This window comes from Oryctolagus cuniculus, chromosome 5, assembly GCF_964237555.1.
Source record: "Oryctolagus cuniculus chromosome 5, mOryCun1.1, whole genome shotgun sequence".
NCBI lineage: Eukaryota > Metazoa > Chordata > Mammalia > Lagomorpha > Leporidae > Oryctolagus > Oryctolagus cuniculus.
This window is the reverse complement of record NC_091436.1, coordinates 61949102-61976934: the sequence shown is the minus strand read 5'-3', so window position 1 is coordinate 61976934 and position 27833 is coordinate 61949102. Positions and strand designations below refer to the sequence as shown.

General features: G+C 55.2%; 3 protein-coding genes across 8 annotated transcripts in view; 1 reads left to right on the top strand and 2 right to left on the bottom strand.

Annotated features, from left to right (window-relative positions):
* Positions 1-12317, bottom strand: part of PPIL6 (peptidylprolyl isomerase like 6) — a 38463-nt gene extending 26146 nt beyond the window's left edge. Inside the window, exons 1-5 of one of the 4 annotated variants that reach the window (XM_002714890.5) lie at positions 12035-12317; positions 8735-8830; positions 4894-5082; positions 1529-1591; positions 1278-1425 (exon numbers count right to left, since the gene is read on the bottom strand). In XM_002714890.5, the coding sequence (XP_002714936.1) occupies positions 1278-1425; positions 1529-1591; positions 4894-5082; positions 8735-8830; positions 12035-12169 (631 nt within the window). In that variant the 5' untranslated portion in view covers positions 12170-12317. The remainder of the gene's footprint in view (positions 1-1277; positions 1426-1528; positions 1592-4893; positions 5083-8734; positions 8831-12034) is intronic. The other 3 variants (XM_008263356.4, XM_008263357.4, XM_070073712.1) reach the window with 3 other exon arrangements.
* A 52-nt stretch (positions 12318-12369) lies between these two features.
* On the top strand, positions 12370-15349 carry SMPD2 (sphingomyelin phosphodiesterase 2). The gene is made up of 10 exons (XM_002714893.5): positions 12370-12737; positions 12954-13050; positions 13140-13216; positions 13521-13614; positions 13729-13818; positions 14037-14119; positions 14243-14375; positions 14459-14563; positions 14707-14860; positions 14947-15349. Exons 1-10 carry the CDS (start codon positions 12688-12690, stop codon positions 15333-15335), a joined length of 1272 nt encoding a protein of 423 aa, XP_002714939.1. The 5' UTR covers positions 12370-12687; the 3' UTR covers positions 15336-15349.
* Positions 15350-15481: 132 nt separating this feature from the next.
* MICAL1 (microtubule associated monooxygenase, calponin and LIM domain containing 1) lies at positions 15482-26496 on the bottom strand. Of its 3 annotated transcripts, none has more exons than XM_051854441.2 (25): positions 25942-26496; positions 24130-24458; positions 23821-24028; positions 23480-23584; positions 23034-23138; positions 22762-22917; positions 22099-22199; positions 21223-21480; positions 20876-20991; positions 20564-20690; positions 20354-20435; positions 19748-19895; positions 19170-19372; positions 18966-19054; positions 18778-18819; positions 18510-18593; positions 18224-18380; positions 17875-17951; positions 17367-17625; positions 17149-17243; positions 16790-16903; positions 16575-16668; positions 16268-16367; positions 16082-16155; positions 15482-15764 (listed from the first exon to the last, which is right to left on the bottom strand). In XM_051854441.2, exons 2-25 carry the CDS (start codon positions 24385-24387, stop codon positions 15616-15618), a joined length of 3201 nt encoding a protein of 1066 aa, XP_051710401.1. In that variant the 5' UTR covers positions 24388-24458; positions 25942-26496; the 3' UTR covers positions 15482-15615. The 3 variants fall into 3 exon arrangements, with proteins under 3 accessions (XP_051710401.1, XP_051710402.1, XP_051710403.1); XM_051854442.2 differs by having other exon boundaries at positions 24130-24455; XM_051854443.2 differs by having other exon boundaries at positions 19182-19372; positions 25942-26494.
* Positions 26497-27833: the final 1337 nt, after the last annotated feature.

The following is a 27833-nucleotide window of genomic DNA, read 5'->3' as shown; positions in this document are numbered from 1 at the left end:
GTCCTGGTTGCTCCACTTCTGATCCAGCTCCCTGCTAATGAGCCTGAGGAAAGCAGTGAAAGATGGCCCCAGTGCTTGGGCCCCTGAACCCACATGGGAGACCCAGGTGCAGGGGCCCAAGGACTTGGGCTATCCTCTACTGCTTTCCCAGGCCATAGCAGAGAGCTGGATCAGAAGTGGAGCAGCTGGGACTCAAACTGGCGCCCATATGGGATGCTGGCACTGCAGGTGGCAGCTTTACCTGCTATGCCACAGCACCGGCTCCTTACTATGTTTCTTAAAAGTCCTGTATTTCTAGTTCCTTTTATTTACTTAGGTAAGTATTTAAAATTACATTTTGATTTTAAAAAATGCTACTGTGGGGGCCGGCGCTGTGGTGTAGCAGGTAAAGCCACCACCTGCAGTGCTGGTGTCCCCTATGGGTGCCGGTTTGAGTCCCAGCTGCTCCACTTCCCAAACAACTCTCTGCTATGGCCTGGCATAGCAGTACAAGATGGCCCAAGTCCTTGGGCCCCTGTACCCGCATGGGAGACCCAGAAGAGGCTCCTGGCTCCTGGCTTAGGATCGGCTCAGCTCTGGCCATTGCGGCCATCTGGGGAGTGAACCATCGGATGGAAGACCTCTCTCTCTTTCTCTCTCTCTGCCTCTCCTATCTCTGTGTAACTCTGACCTTCAAATAAATAAATAAATCTTCAAAAAATGCTACTGTGCTTTCCTATATGATTTTTTAAAAGATTTATTTTATTTACTTGAAAGGCAGAGTTGGAGAGCCAGAGAGTAGAGAGATCTTCCATCTACTGGTTCACTCCCAAACGGCCACAACAGCAAGGGCTGGACCAGGCTGCACCCAGGAACCTAGAGCTTCTTCTGGGTCTCCCACATGGATGCAGGGGCCAAGTTCTTGGGCCATCCTCCACTGCTTTCTCAGGCTGGATAGGAAGAGGAGCAGCTGGGTTATGAACTGGTGCCTATATGGATGAAGGTGTTGCTGGCTGTGTCTTTACTGGCTATACCACAATTTCTGGCTCTACCTGTACAACTTCTTAATTTAGAATGTTCCTGGTGACATAATTTAGATTTGCTTATTTTATTAGGGATTTAAAAAAATACAAAAATGGAATTTGAATTCATCATTTGGCCATATAAAATATCATCTAAATATGTGTATTTAGTATTAAGTGTTTCTAATTTATATATTTTATAAAGATACACTGATAAAATTTCAGACATTCTGATCTGATGCTTTAATTAAGTTGTATTTAAGATTTTGAACTCACCTCCTCCTTGTATCCAACCATTTGGTACTATTTGATGGAAAATTGAATCTTTGTAATGTAGCCTTACACCTCTTTGAGAAAACCCTGCTTTTCCTGTGCACAAGAGCTGAAAGTTTTCACATGTTTTGGGACATACATCAGAGTATAGCTACAAAATAAAGATAGAAGGTTTCAAAGATTAAATATTTAAGTTTTCAACAGATAGGGATCCCACCACTCTCAACTTATAAAACAACAATAATATCTCTTACCTCAAAAACCAGTCTTCCAATTGGAACAGAATCAATAGCAATGTCCAAGAACACAAAATCATGCTATTAAAAGTAGAGAAAGAAAGATAATACAGATCACTGCCTTGTATGGAAGTTTTAGCAATGACCAAGAATATAACAGGTATAATTTTTTTAAAGATCTGTTTCACTTATTTGAAAGGTATAGCGACAAAGAGATAGGAAGAGACAGAGGGAAAAATAGATCTTCTGACCACTGGTTCACTCCCCAAATGCCTGCAACAGCCAGGGCTGGGTCAGGCAGAAGACAGGAGCCAAGAACTCCACCTGGGTCTCTTGCCTGGGTGGCAGGGGGCCTATGCACTCAGGCCATCTTCCACTGACTTCCAAGGTGCATCAGTAGGGAGCTGGGTCAGAAGCAGAGCTCCCAAATGGGATGCCATTGTTGCAGGTGGAGGCTTAACCTGCTGTGCCACAATGCTGGCTCTAGACATAATGTTTTCAGTGATAACATTTCAACACCATCACCAGTGTATAACTGCTAAAGAAAATGAGTGGGAGACAGCACATATTAGCTAACCAGGAGGGAGGGAAAATAAGGCCACTATATAGCCATAAGGAAGTGTGGTACCATGGGTGGGGAAGAGAAAGATGCTGTGCTTTTTCAGTCCTATGCATTACCACCTGTGTGTGCACAGGGGCCCCTAGCTCTTGTTTTCACTTGATTTCCTCTCTGGCAGAGATGAACATTTGTGAAACATTTCTCACCCTATTAACACATTTCCAAAATGGAAACCCTAATCTTGTTCACAATAGTGTTTATTTAGGGACCAGAGCCATCTAATGGAGTATCTTTCAAATCCTGGGAACCACTCTCCTATGTAAAAATACCACCTTATTTAACAAGGGGCATATGTCTTAAGAACCTGGGTACCATAAGTGAAGCCACTTACAATGTATAACAATCAAGGTCAGCAGTGTGGCATGGCAGGTTAAGCTGCAGCTTACGATGCCAACATCCCATGTCAGACTGCAGGTTTGAGTCCCAGCTCCTATGTTTTAGATCCAGCTTCCTGCTAATGCACCTGGGAAAGCAGTGGAAGATGGCTTAAGTTCCTGCCACCCGTGTATGAGACGGTTGGAGTTCTAGGCTCCTGGCTTCAGCCTGACCCAGCCCTGGCTCTTGCGGCCATTTGGGGAGTGAACGAGCTAATGAAAGATCTGTCTCTCCCTCTCTCTCTGAAGCTCTTTCAAATAAATAAATAAACAAATACTAAAATAAATGCACAGTATTATTTTGTGTAAACCTACCTTTCTTTTAATTAAAAGACTGAAATACTATTACATCTACACCAATTATAATTAGGTTGGTTGTACTCTCAGCTTCCCTATCCCCAGCTCTTAATTATAGAAGAAAATATTTTAACTAAAGAATAGAAGGCATAAACATTAAACTTCATAGGCTTAGGAGGAAACAGTGGGTATACTGAAAATCACAGTTAACCTAGGAAATGAGTAAGTTCATTGAGGCATCATTAAACTCCCCTCAGTATATTATCCTTATGGAGTTGTCAAGAGTGGATCCCTCTGCCAATGCTAATGAAAAGAGATCAAATGAATGAAACACAAGGTGACAAACACGCAAGTGTCCTTATCTAGCACGGAATTATTCCAATTGGAAGTTGATGAGTTCTTGGGTTTTACTCAGCAAGAGAAGCCCTGGATTTCTCTGGAATCTGACCTCTGCCCTCACGAACAACAGTTCCTTCAGCCTCGCATTTCCTAGGTTAACTATGATTTTCAGTGGACAAGCTCTCCTGGTTCCTGCCTGCTTCCCAAAGCTAGCTCTCCAGCACGCCTATCCATTGTGAGATAGCCAACGCCCTTTCAATCCGTCACTTTGCTCTCTGAGGTAATCAGAGTAGCTTGGTTCTCCTGGCACCAAGAACTGTGAGCGAGCCTCATTCTCCCAGATTCAGTTCTCACCCATTCTGACCCCCGTGCTGTCCCCCGCCATTCCGAAAGTACACCAGGTACTTCTAGACAGCTGCCCCTATGGATATGAAATTCCTCCCAGCAACCTAAAGTTTCTAGCATTTCCAATGGGTGCTGTTTATTCAACCAAACATCACTGAACACCTTCTGTTTCATTTCTGTTCAAGGCAGGGGTTAAATGAGGGCTGACCAGAGCAAGAACTTTGCTTTAGCACAGCTCAGATCCTGGCACTGAGTCGTCCTGTGGGCACAGGCCACCCTGGGCAGAAAAGGACTCTCAGCACGTGGCAGCTATTGCAAAGAGACGGGTGAGCAAAATTACCAAGTACTTTTACTTGGACTGCCATCCCACCCTGGTGTCTCTCTCCTCCCCCGCCCTCCTGCTGCTCAGTATCCTCGGCCACAGGAAAATGCCACAGCATGTCTGTGCCTGCTCTTGCCAACGAGGTGGCAAGCTTTGAAACATTACAAGGTATTGCTTATTCACACTACATATGGATAAATGATGGATTTGACTGTCTCTGAAGGGGTGGGGTGGTCTTTCTAATTTTTTTAAAGATTTATTTTATTTGAAAGGGTAGAGGTAGAGGTAGAGGTAGAGAGAAAGAGAGAGCGTCTTCCACCTGCTGATTCACTCTCCAAATGGCTGAAATGGTCAGAGTTGAGCCGATCTGAAACCAGGAGCCAGGAGCTTCTTCCAGGTCTCCCACATGGGTGCAGGGGTCCAAGGACTTGGACCATCTTCTGCTGCTTTCCCAGGTACATTATCAGGGAGCTGGATCGGAAGTGGAGCAGCCAGGACTCAAACCAGCGTCGGGATGCTTTCACCCACCGCGCCACAGCTCTGTCCCTGGTCTTTCTATTTTCAAATGGAGAGTTCAGGGCAGGTGCTATAGTGTAAGTTAAGCCTCTGGCTGCTCCACTTCTGATCCAGCTCCCTGCTAATGCACCAAGGAAAGCAGTGGAAAATGGCCCAAGTGCTTGGGCCTCTGCACCCACGTGGGAGACCCATTAGAAGCCCCTGCTTCCTGGCTTCAGTCTGGCCCAGTTCTGGCCATTTGGGGAGTGAACCAGCAGATGGAAAATTCTCTTTCTCTCTCTCTCCATCTCTCTCCCTTTCAAATAAATAATAAATAAATCTTAAAAAAATAAAATGCAGAGTTCATGCAAATAAACCTCTAATGGGGAGCAGCAATGTTAGGACAAGGACACTAGCTATTCACACCACCAAGTCAAATCTCACCACGCTGGGTCATATTAAGGTCAGAGGCCTTAAAATCTAGTCTCCTACACTTTTAAATCCCTTTTGTTAGGTTATCAACAATTAATGCTAAATCAATACAAATGATCAAAAAAGCCACTATTTATCTTTAAAAATTAATGCAACTTGCCTTGGTATCTCTTAAGAATTGAGTGGAATAATCCAGAGTCAGTGCATCGTAAAGTGCAGGCGGCTTAACATCAACGATGTCCCACATCTTCTGGGCCCATTTCTGCAGATCACACGCACCGCCCAGGAGCTGGTCGTTAATAAAACACATCACTAAGGCAGAATATTCCCAGGTTTTACCCTTGAGTTCCTATAAAGGAAAAGGACAATAGGAGAAAAAGTGATGAGAGGGTTAAAGAACTGAAAAACTTGCTAAATCCACAAACCAAGAGCCTAGGTTCAATTTGAGAATCAAATTTAGCTCTAGGGTTCAATCTTTTAAAAAATGTATTTTTACCATCTTTCAGAATTTTGCTCAAAAACTATTTAATAACATTTTTAAGAATCTGCCATCAGTTTAAGTACAGAATTTTATAAAACATACTCTTGGGGTGGCACTGTGGCATAGTGGATAAGGCTGCAGTGCTGGCATCCCATATGGGCGTTAGTTTGAGTCTTGGCTGCTCCACTTCTGATCCAGCTCTCTGCTATGGCCTGGGAAAACAATGAAGGATGGCCCAGATCCTTGGGCCCCTGCACCCGTGTAAGGACCTGGAAGAAGCTCCTGGCTTTGGATCAGCCCAACTCTGGTCACTGTGGCCATTTGGGGAGTGAACCAGTGGATGGAAGACTTCTCTCTTTCTCTACCTCTGCCTTTCTATAAATAAATAAATCTTTTTTTGAAAAAAGTACTCTTAAAAATGCTACAATTGTGGGCAGGTATTTAGCCTAGAGGTTAAGATACTTCTTGAGATGCCTATATCCCATATCACAATGCTTGGGTTCAAGTGCCTGGCAGGCAGAAGGTGATGGCTCAAGTACTTGCCACCCACATGAGAGACCTGGATGGAGTTCCTGGCTTCTGGTTTCAGCCTTGCCCAGCCCTGGTTGTTTGGAGTTTTGGGGGAGTAAACCAGCAGACAGAAGAGCTCTCCCTGTCTCTCTGCCTTTCAAAGAAGTAAAATAAATAATTTCCAAATGTTACAATTGTAGAAGATAGATGGCAATCTGGCTATTAAACTCATTGTGTGGGGTCTGGCATTGTGGCACAGCAGATTAAGCTGCTGCCTGCAATGCTGGTCTCCCATGTGATTGGCATTCCATATAATCACTGGTTTGAGTCCTGGCTACTCTATTTCCAATCCAGTTCCCTGCTAACCCGCCTGGAAGGGTAGCAGAAGATGGCCCAAGTACATGGGCCTCTCCCACCCATATGGGAGACCTAGAGTTTGTGGCTCCTGGATTTGGCCTGGCCTAACCCAAACCATTTCAGACATTAGAAGAATGAACCAGCAGATGGAATATCTTGCTCTCTCTGCCTCTCCCTTTCACTCTGTCACTCTGCCTGCCTTTCAGATAAACAAATCTTAAAAAAAAAAAAAAAATCAGGGCTGGTGCTGTAGCACAGGTTAAGCCACTGCCTGCAATGCCAGCATGGTGTATGGACGCTGAGTTGAGCCCTGGCTGCTCCACTTCTGATCCAGCTCTCTGTTAATGTGCCTGGGAAAACAGCAGAAGATGGCCCTAGTACCTGGGCCCCTGCACCCATGTGGGAGACCTTGGTTTCAGCCTGGACTAGCACCAGCTGGTGTAGCCATTTTGGGAGTGAACCAGCAGACAGAAGCGCGTGCTCTCTCTCTCTCTCTCTCTCTGTCTCTCTCTCTCTCTGTAACTCTTTCCATTAAATAAATAAATAAATATTTAGAAAGAAATCACAGATTTCCAAGACCCCCTGATTTGCTGGGTCTGGGGCCTGGGAATCAGCATTTCTCACAGCATCCCAGGATGCTGCTGGTCTGGAGCCTGCATTTGGAGAAAAATCAGTTAGGGGCACGGCGAGCCTTCAATCTGCCAACTTGTTCGTTACTCGGGAGACTTAATACCCTGGTGCTTGCTGCTCATCCCCTTACTGACATCTGCTTCCTGGCAGAGACTAGAGTTCACACTGAGCTGTAAACCACTGAGGAAATCCAGGTGCCAGCACTCCCTGGGGTGTTTAACACGGACCCGTGTTTTATTTTATAGGACCCCGAAGTTTTTTAAAAATGGCAGAACAACTTAGGTTGTAGGCATTTCCGTTAGCCTGATGAAGACATGCAGTCAGAAAGCACACTTTCCCCAGGGCTGCAGATGCTCTGTCTCTGCTGTACTAAGGAGGCCCCCTCACCTGTGGTGTGGACCCGAGGGTTTCCTGGGCTCTCCAGTACCAACAGGTATGATGCTACGTTCCCCAAAGCCCCTTAGAGTGGCCGTAGGTTCTGCTGCAGCATGAGGCCAGCCAGGCCTACCGAAGTAAGGCCCAGAGACCGAACGTGCTGAGAAGCTCCGTGTAACCAAGATGCAATGAGTACGTTGAAGAACTACCAAAAAACGGTCTCTGAAAGGTGTTAATTATCCGGGCGATGAAAGGGGACAGGGAAGAGAAGCCCGAGGAATAATGGAAAGATGCAATGACAATGACACAGCCTCATTCAAGACTCAGGAGACAGGCAGTAGGGAAGAACTGGAAACCTCACAGGAACCCAGGCCGCAAAGGGAGGGAAATGGGATGGACTCTCAGCCTTCTTTAAGAATACGAGCCACAGGGGTGGGTACACACTGTGAGACTGTGGTCGTTCCTCTAGGTGGACAACATGATACTGCTGGGCAGTATGATAAGTCTGATGATTGATTAAAAAAGAAAAAAATACTGTTTTATGTTAGGGTGACCAACTGTCCCAGTTTGCCTAGGATTGCCCTAGTTTTAGCAATAAAATGCCCACATCCCAGCAAACCCATCAGTCCCAGGCAAACCAAGGCCACTGGTTCCCCTAGTTGTTATATGATTAGAAAACACAACACACACACACACAGGACCTTCAAAAAAGTTCATAGAAAATTCACAATTTCTTTTAATCCCTTTTCCACAATTTTTTTGATGCACCTTTCTGAAGTATGTGTGTATCTCTGTGTGTGTATGTATATGATTAAAAGTGTCCAGCATATTAAAAACACTGTAAGTGTGAAAACATTTTATGGCTGTGAAAGTAGGAGCCTCAACAAATGGTATTCTTGACTCAGTCTTGCACCATTCATGTGACTGAGTGGATAGGGAAGCAGTCTCACAAAGCCACACTATCAGTACCAAAGGCCATTCTTGTGCAACCAAGCACTCACAATGGAAACTGCCCTGGCTGGCTGGGGGAATGAAGAAGGGTAGGGCAGGGAAACCAGCCCCAGGACCCTCTCTGAGACCAGGCCAGGAATGACAAGCAGGAGGCATACCCCATTCCACCCTCGGAGCCAGAGGCCACCTTCACATTCTCCTTATCACACACCCCAGGCAGTGCTGGCCAACTGCACCCTAGAGGAAACCATGCTATCACCCTGAACAGGCCCTGCCAGCCCTAAGGGTTTGGCTATCCAAGTTCACTGTTAGAGAAGTGTCAACTAGGACAAGCTTGGCACCTGTCATCAGAGTTCCTCCGGGCAACAGCCCCTTCTGTGGCTGTGACATACACCACCAACTGCTCCAGTGCCACAAAGAGTGGGTGACGGGCAGGCAGAGGGGTAACCCTCCTCACAGGTAACCCCCACTGAGAGATTAAAAGTTACCTTTGTAATAAAAATCCTGCAAATATTTTACTCTTAAAAAAACAGCCCAGGAAAATGATTGAAATAATTTAGGAAAAGTACATAATTTAGAGAAATAAAAACCTAGTTGCATGAGAGTTACCTCCTGCAGTCTTTCTAAAGCAATGCATAGACAAATTCAGACAAAGCTGCTAGTTGTCAGTATCCCCCGCACCCCAAGGATCTTTTACCCGTTTTTTCTCGTGTAGATACTGATCCCAAGCAAATTCTTGAAGCGGAACTATTATAGGATCTTCAAATTTGGCTGGGTAATTATTCTTCAGACTCTAGGTTTCAAAATGGAACAGTTACTTTAGAGTGGGTTCTCTTGTAATGTTGCAATCATTTCCTCCAATTTTTACAGGCTCTTAGAAGTTTCATACAACACACACCCAGGGCACACTGGCTGATGGAGATGCTCCTGGCCTGTCCCCAGGGCTCTGTGCTTCCTTGCAAGTCACTCGCCAGACCACACTGGGGCCTCTGGCTTGTTTGTCTCTGACCTCTAGAGAGTAAGTGTCTTCAGAGCAAAGACTAGGTTTTAGTCAGCCTATATGCACACCTGCCATCACACCTGGCACAGAGTGAACGCTCCATACATAGCAAATGAATAAATGGATGAACAAATAAATGAGTTTATACCAATAGTTTGGGGATCAGCTATGTTTTTATAGTGTAAGTTCTTCCCTACATTAAACTCTTGCTATTGTTAACCTACTGGATCCACAGATATCTTCATTGTAACTAGAATAAATAAATCTTATTCCTTTAGTTCACTGACGCATGACAAATGACTGAAAAGATACTGCTGTGGTTTTATCTCTTAGGAAAAAGATAATACTAAAAATGTTTAGGTTGGGGCTGGCACTGTGGCACAGTGAGTTAAAGCCCTGGCCTGAAGCACTGGCATCCCATATGGGCGCTGGTTCTAGTCCCGGCTGCTCCTCTTCCAACCCAGCTCTCTGCTATGGCCTGGGAAAGCAGTAGAAGATGGCCCAAGTCCTTGGGCCCCTGCATTCATGTGGGAGACCTGGAAGAAGCTCCTGGCTTCAGATCAGCGCAGCTCCAGCCATTGTGGTCATCTGGGGAGTGAACTAGTGGATGGAAGACCTCTCTCTGCCTCTACCTCTCTCTGTAACTCTTTCAAATAAATAAAATAAATCTTTAAAAAAAACGTTTAGGTTTAGATATTGAGTATGTCTTAATTTAACATACATTCTTTTATCCATACAAATCAGAAATTACTTACTGGTTAGCAATCCCTGACAAAAAAAGTTCTGGTTCTAGTTCTTAGTTATTTTGCTTTTCTGTAAAGCAAGGGGGATGGCAGTATTGTGGCACAGCAGGTTAAGCCATGGCCTTTGACATGGACATCTCATAAAAGAGCCCCAGTTCAAGTCTTAGCTGCTCCACTTCTGATTCAGCTCCCTGCTAATGTACCTGGGAAAGCATCAGAGGATGGCCCAAGTACTCGGGCCCATGCTACCCACATGGAAGACCTGGATGGAATCCTGGGCTCCTGGCTTTGGCCTGGCCCAGCCCTGGATTTTGTAGCCATTTGGGAAGTGAGGCAGAGCATAAAAGATATCTCTCTCCCCATCTCTCTCTCCATCTTTGCAACTCTCTGCCTTTCAAATAAATAAATCTTTTTTTAAAAAAATCATCCTGTTTAAAAAATACCTAACTATACACTAGCATGTCTTTATAGCTGAACAGAGATACAGTAGGCAAAAACTGAAGAAAGGGGAAATTAGAATGTTCAATACAGTAAAGATATTCTTTTCTTGACTTAGAGTCATCTACAGCAGCGAATGGTGAACTGTGGCCTCTAGGCCTGGTCCACTGCCTATTTTTATAAGACCTGAAAGTGAAAAATATCTTTAAATGTTTAAACAATTGATAAAAGTTAAAAGAAGAATCACATTTCATGTTAAGTAAAAATAACACACCAAGTATATCCATAATAAAGTTTTATTGACACTCTGCCATTCATTTACACTTCTATTTCTGCTTTTGGAACACAGGAACAAAGCTGAATGATTGTGACTGAGACTTTATGGCCCAAGACTTTATGGCCCAAAACACCGAATATATTTACTATGGCTCTCAGTTAAAGGATTTGCCAATACTTTCTCTACATTGTGGAGCAGGCAGAGAAAACACGTGCCTTCAGAAAAGGAGCGAAGACTCCCTCAAACTCATTAAATACAACTTTGGCCATAAGACCATTGTCAAACCCATGTGCCCATCCAACAGTCCATAACGTCTACTTCTTTTGATGATCCGTGTCTTTGTTCACAGACTTTGGATTGCTTTCTTCATCTCAATGTAAACTTTACCTATTTTGCAAATTAGTTATTTCCTGATTTGATAAAATTAGACACTTTTCTTTAACTCTGTTAAACAGGCAAGGTGGCATGGATTTCATGAGAAAGTCTATCTGGGAACATTCTGTTGGGCAGTACCAGCAGGGAAGACGCACGTGTGCCTCAGGCATGGTTCTGGGGGCCCTGAGGTTCTGGCAGAAGCTTGGTGTGGATAACTTTGCTGGAGCAAACCCCAGAGACTGGCTGAATGGCACACATCTGGTTTTCAGGTTGGTGTGCTGCAGCCTGACAGACCTGGGCAAATTCTTGTGATTTCTCCAAGGGTTCTCCTTTCTGCATGTTTGCAATGAACTCTCAAAAACACTTGTGAACCATTTATTAAAAGAAACGTGTGAAGCCTCTAATTCGAATGGAATCCAGTGACTGCCACAATAACCTCAGAACTGTGACTGGCCAACCAGCAGCTGGACACCCACATCCCTATCCGAGGAGTGCCTGGGTCCCAGTCCCGCCCAAACAGAAAGCACTGCCAGCCTCTGGTTCACTCTCCAAACGTCCAAGAAGCCAGGACTTGGGAGCTCAATCAGCCTCCCACGGGGCAGGCAGCGTCCCACGCTCTTGAGCACCTGCCGCCTCCCAGGACACACCATTAGCAGGAAGCTGGGATATGGGATGTGGGCGTCCACAGCGGTCAACCGCCAAGCCAAATAAATGCCTGTCCCTAAAAAAAATTTTTTAAATAGTATTTAAAAAAAAAAATCTTGGAGGAAAGAACCTTTCTTGACTGACTTTCAGAAATCAGTCACGGAGAGAATTTGTAAAAAAATCCATGTGGTTATACGATACCACTTCCCCCCATCATTCTGAGGGAATTTTAAAATCTACGATTCAATTAAACACCACAGGGAATCAAATGTGCGGGTATGGAGAAGATTCCCCTGCAATTCTTTATGCTTCCGTCGCTCAGCCCTTCCTTCGAACTCCAGCGGCCGCTCGGGACTCGCATCTGTGCCCTACACGCTCCTCGGGCTCCCGCGGACAGCGCCCTCAGCCCCCGACGGGCCGGCCCCGTCCCCTGCGCCCCCTGCCCGCGCCAGGCGCAGCGCGCGCCGCCGAGACCCGGAAGCGGCGAGGCCGCGCGCACGCGGGGCTCCTCGCGGTTACCTCAGCAGCGCTTTTCGCAATCTGAAAGCTGGAGCTTTTGAACAGCCCCACCACTTTCACCTGCAGCGGCCCTTCGGGCGGCGACTTCGAGACGCACCCGGTATCTCCGGGCTTCCCCGGCTGCTGGCTGGCCATGGCTGCGCTCGGGCACTGCCCGGCAGCGCGCAAACACAGCGTGTCGCTACGGCAACCGCGCGGCCCCGCCCCCGACGCCCGCAGGAGGCTGGGCCGAGGGCGGGGCCAAGGGTGGGCGGGCCCTCGCCTCAACTTTGCGCCTGTTGCTGAGGCAGCAGTGAGCGCCAGGCTGGAGCGCGCGGACGGCGGGGCGGGAGGCGGGCTTCCGGGCCCTGGAGCGTGGGGACGCCTGCTCGGGCGCCGTCTCGGGAACCCCAACGCCGTCGCCGGCCAGTGAGCGCCTAGGTTTCGCAGCCGATCGCCTTTCCAGGCTGGCGGGCTGCGGGATCTGGGCCAGCGCGCGGGAGTCTGGCGGGCGCTTGCGCCGCTGGGTCGCGGGGGCCGCGGCGTCCCGGGGAGCGCGGAGGCGGGGCCGCCCACCGGCGCGCACCGCCCGGTAGGAGGTGCGGCCCGCTCGCCCCCGCCGCGCGGCGTCGCTGGGAGTCGGAGCCGGCCGGCGTCGTCGGAGCGTCCCCGCCATGAAGCCCAACTTCTCGCTACGACTGAGGGTCTTCAACCTCAACTACTGGTGAGTGCGCCCGCGGAGTGCAGCCGGGGCGGGGGTGGGGGTGAGGTCCCGGCTTTCCACCCGCACCCACGCAGCCCGGGGAGCGAGGCCTTCTCACCGCCGGGCCTCGACTCTGCCGCCCGAGGGCCGGGGGAGGTGGGGGGTGGTGCAGGGCGATCCCGAGCCGGCCCCCGGCCCCAGCTCCGATGGTGCCAGCAGCCCCCGTCTCCTCCTCAGGGGCATCCCCTACCTGAGCAAGCACCGGGCCGCCCGCCTGACGCGCCTCGGGGACTTTCTGAACTTGGAGAGTTTCGATCTGGCCCTGCTGCAGGAGGTGGGCTTGTGCGGCCGCGGTGGGCGCGGAACCCGGCGGGGAGGAGGGCAGCTGGGGGCGCAGGCAGCCATCGTCTGCCCTCCTCCCAGGTGTGGAGCGAGCAGGACTTCCAGTACCTGAAACAGAAGCTGTCACCCACCTACCCAGCCGCGCACTACTTCCGGAGGTGAGGGGCCTGCCCTCCGACCAGGAGGCACCTGGCTGTGCCAGCCCTGTCCTCAGCCTGCCCACTGGCTTCCTCCCTCTCTCTCTGCGGCTCCTGGGAGCAGAAGATAACCTGGAGAGATCCTATCTCTTCCGCCTATCGCAGGCTTATTTGCCGCCTTGTCATCCTCTTGTTGTGGGACTGGTCTCAGAAGCAGCAGGAGGAAAAAGGAGGTGCTCCGAGCTGGCGGGCAAGGGAAGGGAAGGGAAGGACCGGGTATTTCCCTCCCCACTTCTCCGGTTATTAAGCAGGGCTTGGCTTTCAGCGGAATCATTGGCAGTGGCCTCTGCGTCTTCTCCAAACACCCAATCCAGGACACCACTCAGCACGTCTACACCCTCAATGGCTACCCCTACATGGTACGCCAGGCCTTGGGCCTCTTCTGCCTCCCTTCCGCACCTGCTAGGGCTGCAGGGGGTGGGCAGGAAGAGGGTGGCAGGGCCCTGAGTTGCTGCCTCCCCCCGCCCCTGCAGATCCACCACGGAGACTGGTTCTGTGGGAAGGCCGTGGGGCTGCTGGTGCTCCATCTGAGCGGACTGGTGGTCAATGCCTACGTGACCCACGTGAGTGAAGCCCGCAGTGCTCAGGGCTGGGATGGAGAGACAGGGCTCCTCCAGCCGTGCTGCCTGGGGTGAGGTGTTGGGGCAGGGTCTCTTAAGACAGCAGTGGGCAGGGGTCACCCATTCTTTATCATAAGCACTGTGCCAGGTGACAGAGTTTGCATTAGACCTGCCCCCGGGACCCTCAGCTTACCGGGGGTCCTCTCCTCCATCCCGCTCAGCTGCATGCCGAGTACAGTCGACAGAAAGACATCTACCTCGCACATCGTGTGGCCCAAGCTTGGGAACTGGCCCATTTCATCCAGTGTGTGAGCCTGGGCTTGACAGGGGAAGCGGGGTGGGGCGCAGGGGCTGATGGGTGGCCGGGGCCCCACTCTCCAGAAGCGGGGAGAGACGAATTCCTGCCTCACCAACCCGGCTCCCCCAGCCACACGTCCAAGAAGGCAGACGTGGTTTTGCTGTGTGGGGACCTCAACATGCATCCGAAAGACCTGGGCTGTCGCCTGCTGAAGGAATGGACAGGGCTGTTTGATGCCTACCTTGAAGCCCAGGACTTCCAGGTGAGAAGCTGTTTTCCCACCTACTCCCCATTCCCCACCCTCCCCTCACCCCCGATCTTGGCATGCGCCCTGTGTTCCCCTAGGGCTCTGAAGAAGGCTGCACCATGGTACCTGGGAACTGCTACGTCAGCCAGCAGGACCTGAAGCTCTTTCCCTGTGGCATTCGCATCGACTACGTGCTCTACAAGGTCAGGCACCTGCTCCCCCGGGCCTTCACCTGCTGGTCTCTTCCTCTGTCAGCAGCTTGGGGAGAGTGGGATAGAGCTGGGAGCCGGTTCTCTGAAGAGAGGCCCTCCCACCTAAGCGAATCTGCGACCCCGACTTTGCCTAGGCGGTTCCTGGGCTCTGCATCTCCTGCAAGACTTTCAGAACCACCACGGGCCATGACCCTCACAACGGCAGCCCCCTCTCGGATCACGAGGCCCTGATGGCCACTCTGTGTGTGAGGCACAGCCCTCCGCAGCAGAACCCCAGCCCCACCCCTGGTGAGTCCCCCTTCCCCTGTGCCGTGGCGCTTGCGCTCCTCAGGACAGCCCCTCCACTCTCCCCTCCTCTGCCCTCCTCGTCCTAGGACCAGCAGAGAGGTCGCCGCTGGTCAGTGTGCTGAGGGAGGCCTGGACAGAGCTGGGGCAGGGCATGGCCCAAGCTCGCTGGTGGGCTGCCTTTGCCAGCTACGTGATCGGTGTGGGGCTGCTTCTCCTGGCATTGCTGTGTGCCCTGGCGGCAAGAGACGGGGCCAGAGAAGTGGCCGTCCTGCTCTGGACCCCCAACGTAGGACTGGTGCTGGGGGCGGGCGTGATCTACCTCTTCCACATTCAGGAGGCCAAAGGCTTATGCAGGGCCCAGGCTGAGCTCCAGCACGTGCTGGGAAGGGCAAGGGAGGCCCAGGACCTGGGCCCGGAGCTTGAGGCAGCTCCACTCCTGGGGCTGCAGGAGGGGAATGGAGTGAAGGACCAATAAAGTTTCACACTTGAGTGGCTCTCCCCTCTTTCTGGTGGAGGTCGCGATGGGAGCCAGCGCTCGGCATGACTCACACAGGGGAGCCCGTCAGGCTCCTACACGCCCATCTGGCGCCGGCCTCTCACCTGCAGGCAAGGCAAGCCCTGTTTGTGGCAGACACATTTTTATTGAAAACAGTGCAGCTTTCTCGCAGGCAGCCCAGCCGGGCAGGGAGGATGCGGTCCTGGCTGGGCCGAGGTCGTCGGCCTTGTTGGGAAGCAGGCGGGGAGCCCGTCCTCGTCTAGCCCTGGGCCCCTGTCCCGGATGCCAGCTCGCTGAGCCGGCGTTCCTCCTGGAAGCGGATGAGGGCGTCCCGCTGGTTCACCACGTCCACCAGCTTCTTCAGGACCTGGTCCTCGGCCTGCCGGTCAGCAGCAGTCTTCAGGGTTTCTGAGGAGAGAAGGGGGACGGGAGAGGCAGCACCCAGCCCCATCCTGGCTGATGTCTGCAGCCGCGCCTGGCTCCCTCCTCTCTGAGATTCGGAGGTTGCTCGGCACCAGCGCGTTCCTAGCACTGAGCAGCAGCAGCTCTTCGGGAGGAAATCCTGCAGAGAAGCCAACTGTGTGGCCCTGACTGGATTAAAGGGAGAGTGGGGGCTTTGGAGCACCACCCACGGGTTTCCTGTGGCTCGGCCCCGTGCCTGAGATCCCCAGGCTTGTTCAGCACCGGCCCTGCCATCTGTCCACCGCTCGCCACATCACGCCTACCTTCCCGGTTCATGTAGCCCCGCAGCTCCTGGTCCAGCTGCCACTGTTTCTCCTCCAGGTTCAGCTCCTGCACCCTGTGGAGGTCAGGAACGGGGGGAGGCACAGCTGTCCAGGCTGCCCACAGGGCGGGGCCTGGCTCGCCACGCCCCCATCCCTCCCGCGTGCCCCACGTGCCCCACTCCCTACGTGATCATGAGCTCCGCCTCCTCCGCCACCAGGCTGTTCTTCTTCTGAACAAGCTGTAGCAGCTGTTCTAACCACAGTTTCTTCTGCTGTTCTGGGGTGCCTGGGAAGAAGGAAGAGGGGCCGGTGGTTAGGAAGCCTCCAGCCGGGCTCACGGGCGTCAGACTTAGGGGCGACAGGGTCCAAGGACCAAAAAATGCTGCAGGTGTGGCGGTGGGCCCCAGCCCAGGGGGCTGAGGGATGGCTAGGGGCTGGACGCTGCTGGAAGCAGAGGGGCGTCCCAGCCTGTCCCTTGTCTGCTTTCACTCACTGTGCTGGCTCCTCAGGGCCAGCTCCAGCCGCACGCCCTCGGCCTCCAGCTCCCTCAGAGAAGCCTCGATCTCATTTAGTCGCCGCTGCACAGCCTGCAGGGTACAAAAGAGGAGGCCCAGGAGTCTGGATTGCTCTAGAATAAAGCACTTAAGGAACTGATTGCCATCTCAGGACTTGGACCCCTTCCGAACTTCTGGGACCCCCGGGCCTCACCTGAGCCTTGCAGAACCTCTTCATCTCCTCCTCCTTAGCACGGCGCAGTAGCGTCCGGCGCCACGTTGGGTACTTGTTCATGGTGCCCGAGGTTTTGGCCAAGGTCATCAAGGCCTATGGGAGGGTCAGGCCGATAAGGGACAGGGCACGAATGATCCCCCGGTGGATACGAGTTAGGGGAGCTCTGCTTAGAAGGGTGGAAAGTGGATAAGGTCTGGTCGGAAAGATGGAGGCTGAGACATCAAAGACTGCGTGAGAAGACTCTGCAGGGGCCCAAAGGAGGGCACAGGGGGTGGCTTTCAGCTGGGGTCCCGGGTCCTGGCTCGGACAGAACAGGCAGCTAGGTTCCTCCCACTCACTTGCTCCAAGTCTGAGTCAATAGGCTCTTCCTCTTCCTCCTCTTCCTCTTCGCTGGAGGAGGGACTCTCTTCCTCCTTCTCCATGGCCACGAGAACTGAGCAGAGGAGAGGCAGACATGGCCTGGGATCCTCAGGACCCCCACTGGGCGTTCCCCCAGAGCCCCCTGCAGGAGCCCCACTACTACCAGCCCCTCCCCACTCCAGGTCAGAGCAGTTACCTTCAGGGCTCTGGGCTGGTATCCCCCACCCCACAAAGCTGCCCTCCAGGGCCTGGCGGGCCAAGGCAGCGCAGCTGCGGGGAGGTTTGGGGGGAGCTTCTACTTCCTGGTCAGGGGTGAGGTTAAGTGATGACAGCCGCTGGCGTTCTGAGCTGGAGAGGCGGATCAGCCGACGGGTAGGCTGCCTGGGCCCCTCCTGTGGGGCTGCGGGAGCTGAGGGGCCTGGTGGTGTGCTGTTCTCACCGGCTGCAGGGAGTTCCTGAAAAGGCACCATGCGGTCTGGGTTGAGGCTACCCGTCTGGAGCACATGCAGACCCTGGCATTCATTCACTTGCCTCCAAGGCTTAGATGCTTGGGGATACGGCAGTAAAACTACAGTCCTGCCCTGAGTCTACATTCCAGCAGAGGGCAGCATTCTGCTACTGCCGGCAAAGTCTGGCTGGAGAGCCCCTTCCCCTCCTTCCTGATCTCTCCACCACCCCAACCACCGCGCACTGTCAGTTTTTACCAGAGTCTCAGAGTCCCCGTCCATGATGTCCTCTTTGCGGTCTGGCTGGGGCAGGTGCTGGAGGCAGTAGAAATGTTCTGGAAGGGGGAGGGGGAGGGGGAGGAGGCATCATGTATGGGGAGCCCAGTGCCAAGATACTCAAGTTTAAACAGGGAAGGCAGCACCAGGACAGGGGGTGTGCAGGTGAACTAAAGCCTCCTGGTTCCTTAAGTGCCCATCTGAAGCGCAGGGTGGGACAGAAGACCCTGAGCCATCTTGAGCCAGTTTTCATCTTGTGCCTAGCACCCTCTTCCCCTCCCTCACATTCCTTGTCCCCCAAGTCCCTGGAGAGGTTCCCAGGCCCACTTACTGTCTTCGGGGTGCTGCGCGTAGCTGCCTGGCCACAGTGTGGCTTCACAGCTATGACAGCGGAAGCAGCTTCGGTGGAAGAAGCGGCCATCAGCACAGAGGCGCTCCAGGACGTAGAGACGTTCCCCACAAAGTGCACACAGGTCCCCTGCATCGGCCTGCAGGGACCCCAGGACAGGGTCAGCCAGAGCTAGGGCACCTGCAAAGTTCCTCCTTCCCCTGAAACATCCGCTCCCTGTCCTCCCCGGGCCCGGGCCTCTGCCTGCAGACAGAGCCCTGGCTCTCACCTCCGGCTGTGGGGATGGGGGTGTCAGGGGCACACTGGGCTCTGGGACAGGTGCTTCCTCAGTCTTTGGGGTCTCAGCCTCTACCTGCAGAGGTAAATGCTCAGGCTGAGAGGCCGCAGGGAAGTGGAGCGGATGTGTGCAGATCATAGAATGGAAAGGGAGTGAGGCCAGGCAGGGAGACAGGCTGATGGGCTGTGGGGCCTGGGGTGGGGAGCAGGACACAGGGAAGGGTAACAGTAGGGGGCTGTGCAGTCCCGGCTGCATTTACCGTCAAGCGAGGCTTCTTGCCACCGGCGTCCTCCCCGTTTTCCTGCAACAAGTCCTGCAGATCTGAGCATGCAGCTTTAAGCCCCCGGTCCACCCCTGCCCTCACTCTGAATGGCTACCTCATTGTCACCCTGGGCACCTCCGCTGGGCACACACCCCCTGGCCCCAACCCCGCCCGCTCTCTTCCACCTTAGCCCGGGTCCGCTGCAGCGTCCTCTGGAGCTTGCCAAGGAAGAGCACGGCGTTGGGGGTTCCTGGAGAGGTTTGGCTGGCGGGGCCTGCAAGGAGAGCTGGGGTGTCAGGGTAAATGCGGGGCCGCTGCTGCACCCCTGCACAGCCACTCTCCAGCCTGGAAGGATGCCTCTCCACTCACACCCCCCACACACTCCCTACCTTCCGGTTCACCTGGTCTAGGGGTCATGTTCTTGAAGGCACTGTGGAAGTGGCTGAGGTAGGCGATGAGGCCCAGCGGGTCGCTCCCTGCCACCACAGCCTGTGCAGGTAACATCGGCGCGATGCCCAGCTCATGCTCTGCCACCTTCAATGCCCTGGCAGCTGCTTCCACGGCCCCCACCCCCTGCAGCTCAGATGGTTCCCTAGGGGGTGTTGGAGAGGAGCCAATGAGAGACAAGAACCTGGCCCCACGGAGGACAGGAAGGATGGCAGGTAGGGCTGGAGAGAGGCAAGGGTGACAGGATGTGGCGGTTCTCTCTGCAACCCCAACCCGCCAACCGCTGTGGCCCTGGGGCCTCCACCACTCAGAGCTTGCCCCTTTCTGAGTGCACTGGATTCTCAAGACCCAGCTGTGTGGGCGTGCAGGCAGGGACACTGTCTCAGGGGTGGCAAAGACACTGGGACAGAAGTGTGGAGCTGGGACTCAACTGGGCGTCCTAACTCCTCCATTGTGATCCCCTTACTGTGAACAGGGAAGCATGGCCTGCCAGGGACCCCCGTGCCCAACCCCAGCTCACAGCAGGTCGGGCCGCAGCCGATGCACCAGGGCACACAGGGCTAGCCCATCTGCCCAGGAAGAAGACAGGTCTGTGACATGGACTCCCGGGTACCCAGCCGTCTGCTCCTGGCACCAGCGGAGCAGCTCCTCCTGGGTGTCTGCCGCCCCTAGAAGAGAAGGCTGGGCTTGCCCAAGGCCTCTGTTCCCTGTGGCTCACACCCCATTGCAGGGTGGGGGAACAGGGTCTGCATGAGAGGTGGAATCAGGGATGCTCCTGCCCCCTCTCTGGGACACCACCCTGGTGCTGTCAAAAACATTTTTTTTTTCTCTCCAATTCTCTCATTTAAAAAATCATTTGGGAAGAAAGTGGGGGAATGACTAAAGCCCCATGAGGGCAGCAGGCTGTGAACCAGAGGGAGCAAGGCAGGCCTGGGGTTGGCAGAACATCCGAGAACAGCGCCCCACGGCTGCCACTCGGCACTGCTGCTGCTGTGGCGGTCATTCAAACTCTGAGATGCACCGACACAAAGCTGGCAAACGGCCGCTGCTCCATGCCCCACCACCCCTCTGGCCCCCCGGAAGGCCCCCACCCAAGGAACGTCCCCTCAGAGGGTGGCATGCTCACCAGTGGCGGGCTTCCCTGTATCTATCTTGTCACTCTTCCTCTGCACGGGCTCCTTGGCGGCCACGTCGTACAGGTCTCGTACCTAAGGCAGGCCCTGTCAGATCTCAAGGCCTCCAGGGGCAAGGGTCTGCCTGGGGTACAACTCCCTCCGAGGGGGTCCTGACCTGGGAAGCCTATTGTGGGTGCTGGGGGGCAAGGGAGGGGTCTGACCTGATTGGGGGTCACAGCCTGGAGGTTCAGGTTGGGGTAGCGGGTGGCTGGGTCCAGCCCATACTGCGCCACGTTGCGGTGCATGTTGTCTGGGGACGTCTGTGACAGAAGCTGGTACAAGCTCTCACTGAGGGGTGGGGCGCCGGCAGGGGAGAGAGGGAAGGCCCCCGTCAGCACCCACCCCTCCAGATCCGCCAGGCCTGCCTCTTACTCCCTCAGCCCATACCCCAGCTGCTCACCCGGCACGGCCTGCCCCTTTCCGACACTTGCCGCGTGTCCCCCTGCTGCCCGTACCCCTCAACTCGGCCTCACCGCTCAGCTAGCACCTCCAGGGGCCCAGCGCCTTCTGCCCACCGCTTCACCATCCAGCCTGCATCCAGGGCTGCCAGGAAGCCCCGAGCCACTCCAGTGCCCAGGGGCCAGAAGGGCTACAGGGTTGGACAAAGACAAACAGCTCAGTGAGATTCCACCCAGGGCATCCCAAGCCTAAAGGCGCTCCTCCCCTCCAAGGTCAGTGCAAAACAGTCCCCGCCCTACACCAGGCAGCGCCTGGCCTCCATCTCCATCAAGCCGCCTTCAGCTCCTCCTCTCAACAAGCAAGCTTCCATTCCTCCTTCCTCTGCCAAGGATGAGAGTCCTGTGCCTGCTGGAGCGCTCACCTCCACCAGGCAGTCCCCCACCAGTCCCAGCAGCAGACGGGCACCGTGCTTCTCTTGCACACGAGCAGAACTCTCTGCTCGCATCATGCTTGTGAAGTCGAAGGCAGAGACGTCAGGTTGCCCACGCGCATCCTTGGCAAACTCCAGTTTCCCGAGCTTGCCGTGGGTGGCGAAGTCGGCAGCTGCCCGGGCAAAGCGCTGCAGAGCCTCGGGCGCCACATTGGCACTGCCCAGCAGCCGATCGGTCTCCGGCCAGTCCTACGTAGCCAACAGATCAGAACCTCTGAGCCCTCCCGGAAGACAGTCACTCGGCCAGCCCCGTCCGGTTGGGTGCAGAAGATGTACACGCAAGGGCCCCGAAAAGGGAAGGGGCTGCCCCAGGGGATGCAGTGGGTGAAGGCTGAGCTGAGACTAGGATGCCAACGGCCTGCCTTCCGAGCTCAAGCCCTTTGCTCAGCACTCACCCTGAGGCCGGGGGCTCAGCTCTGCCTCTGCCCGTGAAGGCCATGGTCATTTCCTGACATCCCCTTGCCCTGAGCAATCAGAGAATTAACGCAAAGTAACCTCTCCACAGTAGCACTCAGCTAGTTCAGGTACTCAGCAAATACACAGGGGGTGCTTACTACATACTAGGTGCTCTTGTAGGCACTGGGAAGGAGCAGTCAGCAGGAATGGAGAGACCAGACTCCCAGCTCTCACGGACCTCCCAGCTGTAGTACCGTGGCTGGTGTGAAGACCATGGGATCGGAAGAAGAGCTTGTACGGGTGGAGTTAACGCCAGGGCAGAGGCAGGCGAGGATGGGGTCCTCCCGCCCCCAGAGACAGAGCATGTCCAGGCCTGGCCTCTCCCTCCCAGGGCCCACCACCCCAGCCCACCTGGCGCAGCACCCCCAGCCGCAGCAGGCACTGCTTCTTGGCTGTCATCACAAAGTAGTGGGTGTCATCTTTGTAGTACACGATATTCTCCAGATCAATGCCTGCGTAGACAGAGCAGGGGACAGGCACTGGGTCTCCTCCTGGTGGTGCAGCCATCACCTCTTCAAACACCCCTGTCAAGGCCTGGCCTCACTGAGTCCTGATGGCACAAAGCACCAGGCCTAGGAGGCCTAAAGGCTTGGAGCAAAAAGGAAAGCTTGGTAGTGGTGGCTGCTGGGAGACCTGGCCCAGGTGGGCGCACGGCAGCAGGAGGCCCAAGGAGACACAGGGCATCTTCTAATGCCACTTCCAGTTTCAATTTATATCACTTTTATACAAAAGCATAAAGGAACACAAAGCAAAACGGCTGGACAAGCCGTTTGTTGTGAGACGTTTCTAGGGTTTTGCCTTGCTGGTGGCCAAGTGGGGCTATGGCTGCTGAATCCCTGGGGGCCAGGGTGTTTTTTTGTTTTTGTTTTTGTTTTTGTTTTTCTCTTTGCTGCCAGCAACATGAAGATGGGGAAGCGTGGGATTCCTTGCACTGAGGACAGGTGCAGGGAGAGACAGCAGCCAGCCAGCACACAGGCAGGCAGGAGCAGGGAAAGCCAGTGAGAGGGGCCTGACCTGTGGCTTTGAGCAAGCTCTGGAAGAAGCTCTGGTTGTAGATCCTGGCCACGCCGCTGATCTCAGGCACCTGCGTCTCCTCCACTGTGCGCCCATTCACAAAGTTGGCCGTGATGCCGATGGCCAGTTTGCCACGCATTTCTCGCACCGTGAAGCCTGGGGGGGGGGGGGGAGCAGGTGCGAAGTCAGTGGGAAGTCGGTGGGAGTAACTGCCTCAAAAGTCCCAGGGGGAGCCCGCAAGGCTGGCGTCTTTTGGGCAAGAGCTCACTCACCTTCAGGGACGAATTTGCCTCCTGCAGCTGAGATGAGGACATCAAATTCATAGTTGCTCAGCTGGGCTGGGGGGCTGGGCTGGAGCTGGGCTCGCCAGCCACACCCTGGAGCAGAGGGTATGAGAGGCACAAGGCAGCGAAGTCAGAGGGCTCCTGCACTTCCAGGACAAGCCAGGGAAATAATTAAATGTGTAAACCGTTCTGTGCTTCAGAAAACAGTGACACGGTGTCTATGGCTACACCTTCCCAGCAGCCACGGAAGGCAGGCAAGGAAAGAAATGCTGTGTCCATTGTGCCTGGCGCAGAATGAGGCTCTGAGTGGTTTGCTCAAGGCCACATAGCTGCAAAAGGAGGCTCCAGTAGCTGCCTCCCAGTTCTGCCCTTTATCACCCACTGGCCAGGGCCCCCTAAGTGGCTGGGGGCTCCCAGGAACCCAGTGTACTCACCCTTCCTGGGCGGGGGCTGGAGGCCCGTGAAAGCGACACCCCAGTGAATTTCCACCCCCAGCAGCAATGCCACTTTCAGCAGAAGCAGCTGAAGCTGCCGGATGCCTGGAAGAAAGCCAATGTTAGGAAGGAACAAGGATCCCAGGGCTGTTCTAGCCTCCCTAGGTACCAGGGTGTGTCTGGTCAGAGCCGAAGAAGAGATCAGTCCGTCCCACTGCCCATTTCATAGATGAGGAGTCTGAGTCTTCAAGGGCACATGGCCGAGGTACATCTCGTCCACTCTGCCCCTTGGCTGGGAGCCTCTAGGAGCCCGCCCCTCCAGGTCACCAGCAGGTGCTCACTGATGTGGTCCAGGGTGCCGGTGCAGAAGCGCCCATAGAACTTCTTGGCGCCGAGGGCCCGGAGGTCGTGGATGGTGAAGGGCCAGAGGTGGAGCACGTTGTGGCGAGAAAATGTCGTGCGCTTTTCCACCAGCACCACGCGGGCCCCCAGCATCGCCAGCTCCACAGCGGCCCGCAGCCCGCAAGGTCCAGCACCCACGACCAGGCACTGTGGACAGACAGGGTAGGGCCGGGCAGGTGTGGTGTCCCACCTCCCTCCTCCCAGCCACCCCGCTCCCAGGGCTCCAGCCCCCCGCCCCGAGCATCCACCTTGGTGTTGGGGCAGGCCCGGCCCTGCTGGTAGACGGGCTGGCCTGCTCGCTTGTCCAGCTTGGCCCACAGCGACTTGGCACTCCAGTAGTTGAGCTGTGCTTTGATCTTGTGGTACAGGGGCAGCCCCCCACCAGGCTCCAGCCCCAGGGCCTCACAGAGCCCCTGGAAGCTGCTCAAGACGTCTCTGCACAGCTGGGCCTGCAGGAAGCTCTCAAAGTGAGCGTGCGCAGGGTTGCTGGAAGTAGGTGAAGCCATGGCGGTCTTGCGGCTGCAGCCGCTGCCTGGGCTCCCCAGGAGGGGAGCTGCTGAGCTGAGGCCGGCAGCTGCTGGAGAGAAAGCAGGAAGAGAAGAGGAGGAGGATGGAGACAGGAGGAGGGGGAAGAGGGGGGAGCAGGCTGCTGCCCCAAGGGAGCCCCGGGCCCACCCCCCAACTGGCTCTGCTCCTCCTTCCCAGCCCTCGCCCCTGCCTGGATCTGTTCCAGGGACAGCTGCTATCCCATCCACCCCAAGTGAAATTTGCCAAACTTGGGAATGAAAAAACAGCAGGGCACACAGGGCGCATGGGAAGCTGTGGGAGCCTCCAGCCCAGCCACCCCAGGGTCCAAGGATCTCAAAGCTAGACCAAGACCCTCCCAGGCCCTGGAAACTGGGCTTGGGGGGAGGGGGTTTCAGACACAAAGGCAGGCCACACACAAAGGTTTCCTTTGCATGCATGCAGGCACCCTCCTAAAATCAGCAGCCCTGGCTGTTGGGCACACAATACTAGCCACCTCAGCCCCAGGTGCCAGGCTGGTTTGGGGGCAATGCCCGCCTGCTCAGGGCCAAAGTGTCCTCCTCAGTGTGCTTCCTGACACGGGGGGAGGGGGAGTTTCAGCCTGCCTCAGTTCCACTTGCCACCACCCACACCCCTCACATCAGCCTGAGGATGTTGTGACTGTCTGTGATGGGCCCCTGAGTCTATTTCTGACTCACTGTGGTCAAAAAGCACTTCCCCCTGCCATCCTGTCTGCGCTCCAGGGGTTCTTGGGGAGATGAGGCAGGGTCTGGCAACCAGGCTCACCCCTCCCAGGTTCCCCCCACCACAGCCGACTGCCGGCCCTCGCCCTCATCCCCTGGGCGCTCGGGAGTACACTCCCAGGAATCTCCCAAGACAAGGCCTGCTTTGTCCCCTCTGTCCTCCCGCTCCGGCCGCTACACAAGTTGAAGGCTGATGGAAGAACTTTCTCACGCAGGCACAGGCAGAGATGGCAGACACGGGTGGCAGCACGGGGGTGGGGTGGGGCAGGTGCGTGTGAGCTGAGCCCCCTCCGCACTCCTCTCCAAGCTGTCCTCCCCCAGCTGCCCCGCGTGTCCCCCACCACCACCACCACGCCAGCTGCGCCACGGCAGCAGACTAAAGCCACGCGCCTCAGTTTCCAGGACGAGGGCGAGGAACCCGAGGGCGCTCACAGGCCCCTCTTGGGGTGGGGGTCGGAGTGGAAAGAGGAAGTCCTCCGCAGAAGGGGAGGAAGGGGCGATCCAGCCTGGAAAGGCCAGGACAAAGGATGGGCGAGGGGCGCAGGATGGAGAGCTGAGCCGCTGGCGGCGAGGCCGAGGCACCCGGCTTCGGACCGGGAAGACTGCAGAGAGGCTAAGGGCAAAGGGCAGTACCGGCCCGGCCCGCCCCGCCAGGCCGGGCCAGGCGTGGTGCTCGCGCGCGGGGCCACATTGCCCCGGAAGCGCTGCCAACCCCAGCCCGGCCCAGCTCGGCCCCCAACCCCGGCCCGGGCCCGCCAGGGGTCGCACCGCTGGCGCCGCTGGGCGACTTACCGTGCAGTTCGGGACCGGGAGGGGCCGCTTCCTGCGGGCTGACGAGCCTGGGAGGGCGGTGGGAGGGCGGAGGCGGAGGAAGGGGAGTGGAGGGAGGGCAGTAGAGGAGGCGCACGGGCCAGCGGGGATGCCGGGTGTGCCGGGCCCGGAGTCCCGCGGGGCGTGGGCTGCGGCGCTGGGCGCGGCGCCCCGGGACGCTTTATTCGCACCTCATTAGCATCTCATTACCCCGCGAGCCCCCAGCTCAGGACGGCCCCGGGCCCGCCCAAGCCTGCAGGGTGGCGTCCGAGGGCGTGGCGCCGCAGGCACCCCGTTCCGCTCAGGGCCTCCGAGCGGGTCAGGCCTGGCGGATTTGGGGTTTGCACCAGCATCCGGGGTGCCTGGTGCCTGACCTTTCATGTGAGCGCGGCCTCGGCCTCCGCTCCCTTGGGCGAGGCGAGGACCGCCGATCCCCGGTGCGGTGCCAGCAGGGCGGGCCGCCTCCCCGCGCCGAGCGGAGGGGGCTCTCCGGCCGCAAGAAGTTTGGAGATGCTTGCGGGACTGACAGTGTTGCCGGGACGTCTGCGCCTTCTGCACCTCAGCAGCCAAGGAGATCCACTACCCGGACTCTCCACGATGGATCAAAGTGCAGGGTCCGCCTCCGCTGGGACGGCTGGGCCCTGGGCTGAGGACCGAGGCCGCGGAATGAAGTTCTGGAAACTTGGGGGACCACTACTGAGAAAGTGGAAGAGAGAAGGGTGTGTGGGAAGGGCTAGAGGAGTCACCAGACTGTCAGTGTTAACCCCGGGCTGGGCGCGGGGGAGCTTTGGGATCAACTTCTTCCTATCTCCGTTAAGGAAACCGCACCAAAAGCGAAGGAACTGGGCAAACTCATTCAGCTAATAATTAACGCTAATAAGACAAGCAGGCATTTATCGAACCCCGTACTCCGGCTATAGCTTTAATCTCGGTGTTCACAGCAGTCTCATATTACCAGAAAGGAAACCGATGGTCAATTTCTGTCACCTGCACAAGGTACACACAGCATGTGGCAGAGCTGGCCAGTGTCCCACTCTGTCTATCTGAGCTCCACCGCACTAGCGCTGTTCTAACAAGGCAATTGTGAGCAGCTGTTTCTTGTTTAGAGGGAGTGACACTCTAACACCAGAAAACCAAGGAGGAAATAGGATGGTCGCTCTGATTGGTCCAGAAAGAGCTGGGGGAGGGGGTGGGTGCCACAGCTCCATTCTCCTTTTGCATGCTGTCTGGAGGTCCTCTGAGGTCCAATCAGACCTGAACAGCCACTGCTCCCAGCCCCTCTGGCTGAAAGGCAGGCAGCATGGACGCAGTGCCTGCCCTCTGCCAGGAGAGGCATGGAGTGCAGCCAGGTCACACTGGGGAAACCAGAGCTGCCTCCCAGCTGGGCCCATCCTAGCTCCTGAGTGTGACACATCATTTGGCCGAAATGAATTTACCGAATATCACACACACCCATATTTAAACACATGATGTAAAAACGTTCTAAAGTCCACAGTAAACGGGTTACCAGGCTTGGGGAATCATCCATCAGCAGATGGCCAACAAGGCGCCTCTGCAGCTTCCTGTGTTTACAAAGGTCCAACAGGCTCTGGTCTATTCAGTGACATACAGTTGCAGCCAACCAGGGTGACACAGCTCCCGAAACAACCAACGGTACCATTTGCCCTTAAAACAGATCATGGAGGGGCCAGAGCTGTGGCACAGCAATTCAAGCCACTGCCTGTGATGCCAGCACCCCATAGAGGCACCTGTTGGAGTCCTAGCTGCTCTACTTCCAACCCAGCTTCCTGCTAATGGGCCTGGGAAAGCAGTGGAAGATGGTCCAAGCCCTTGGGCCCCTGCTACCCACATGATGGACTTCCTTGCTGCTGATT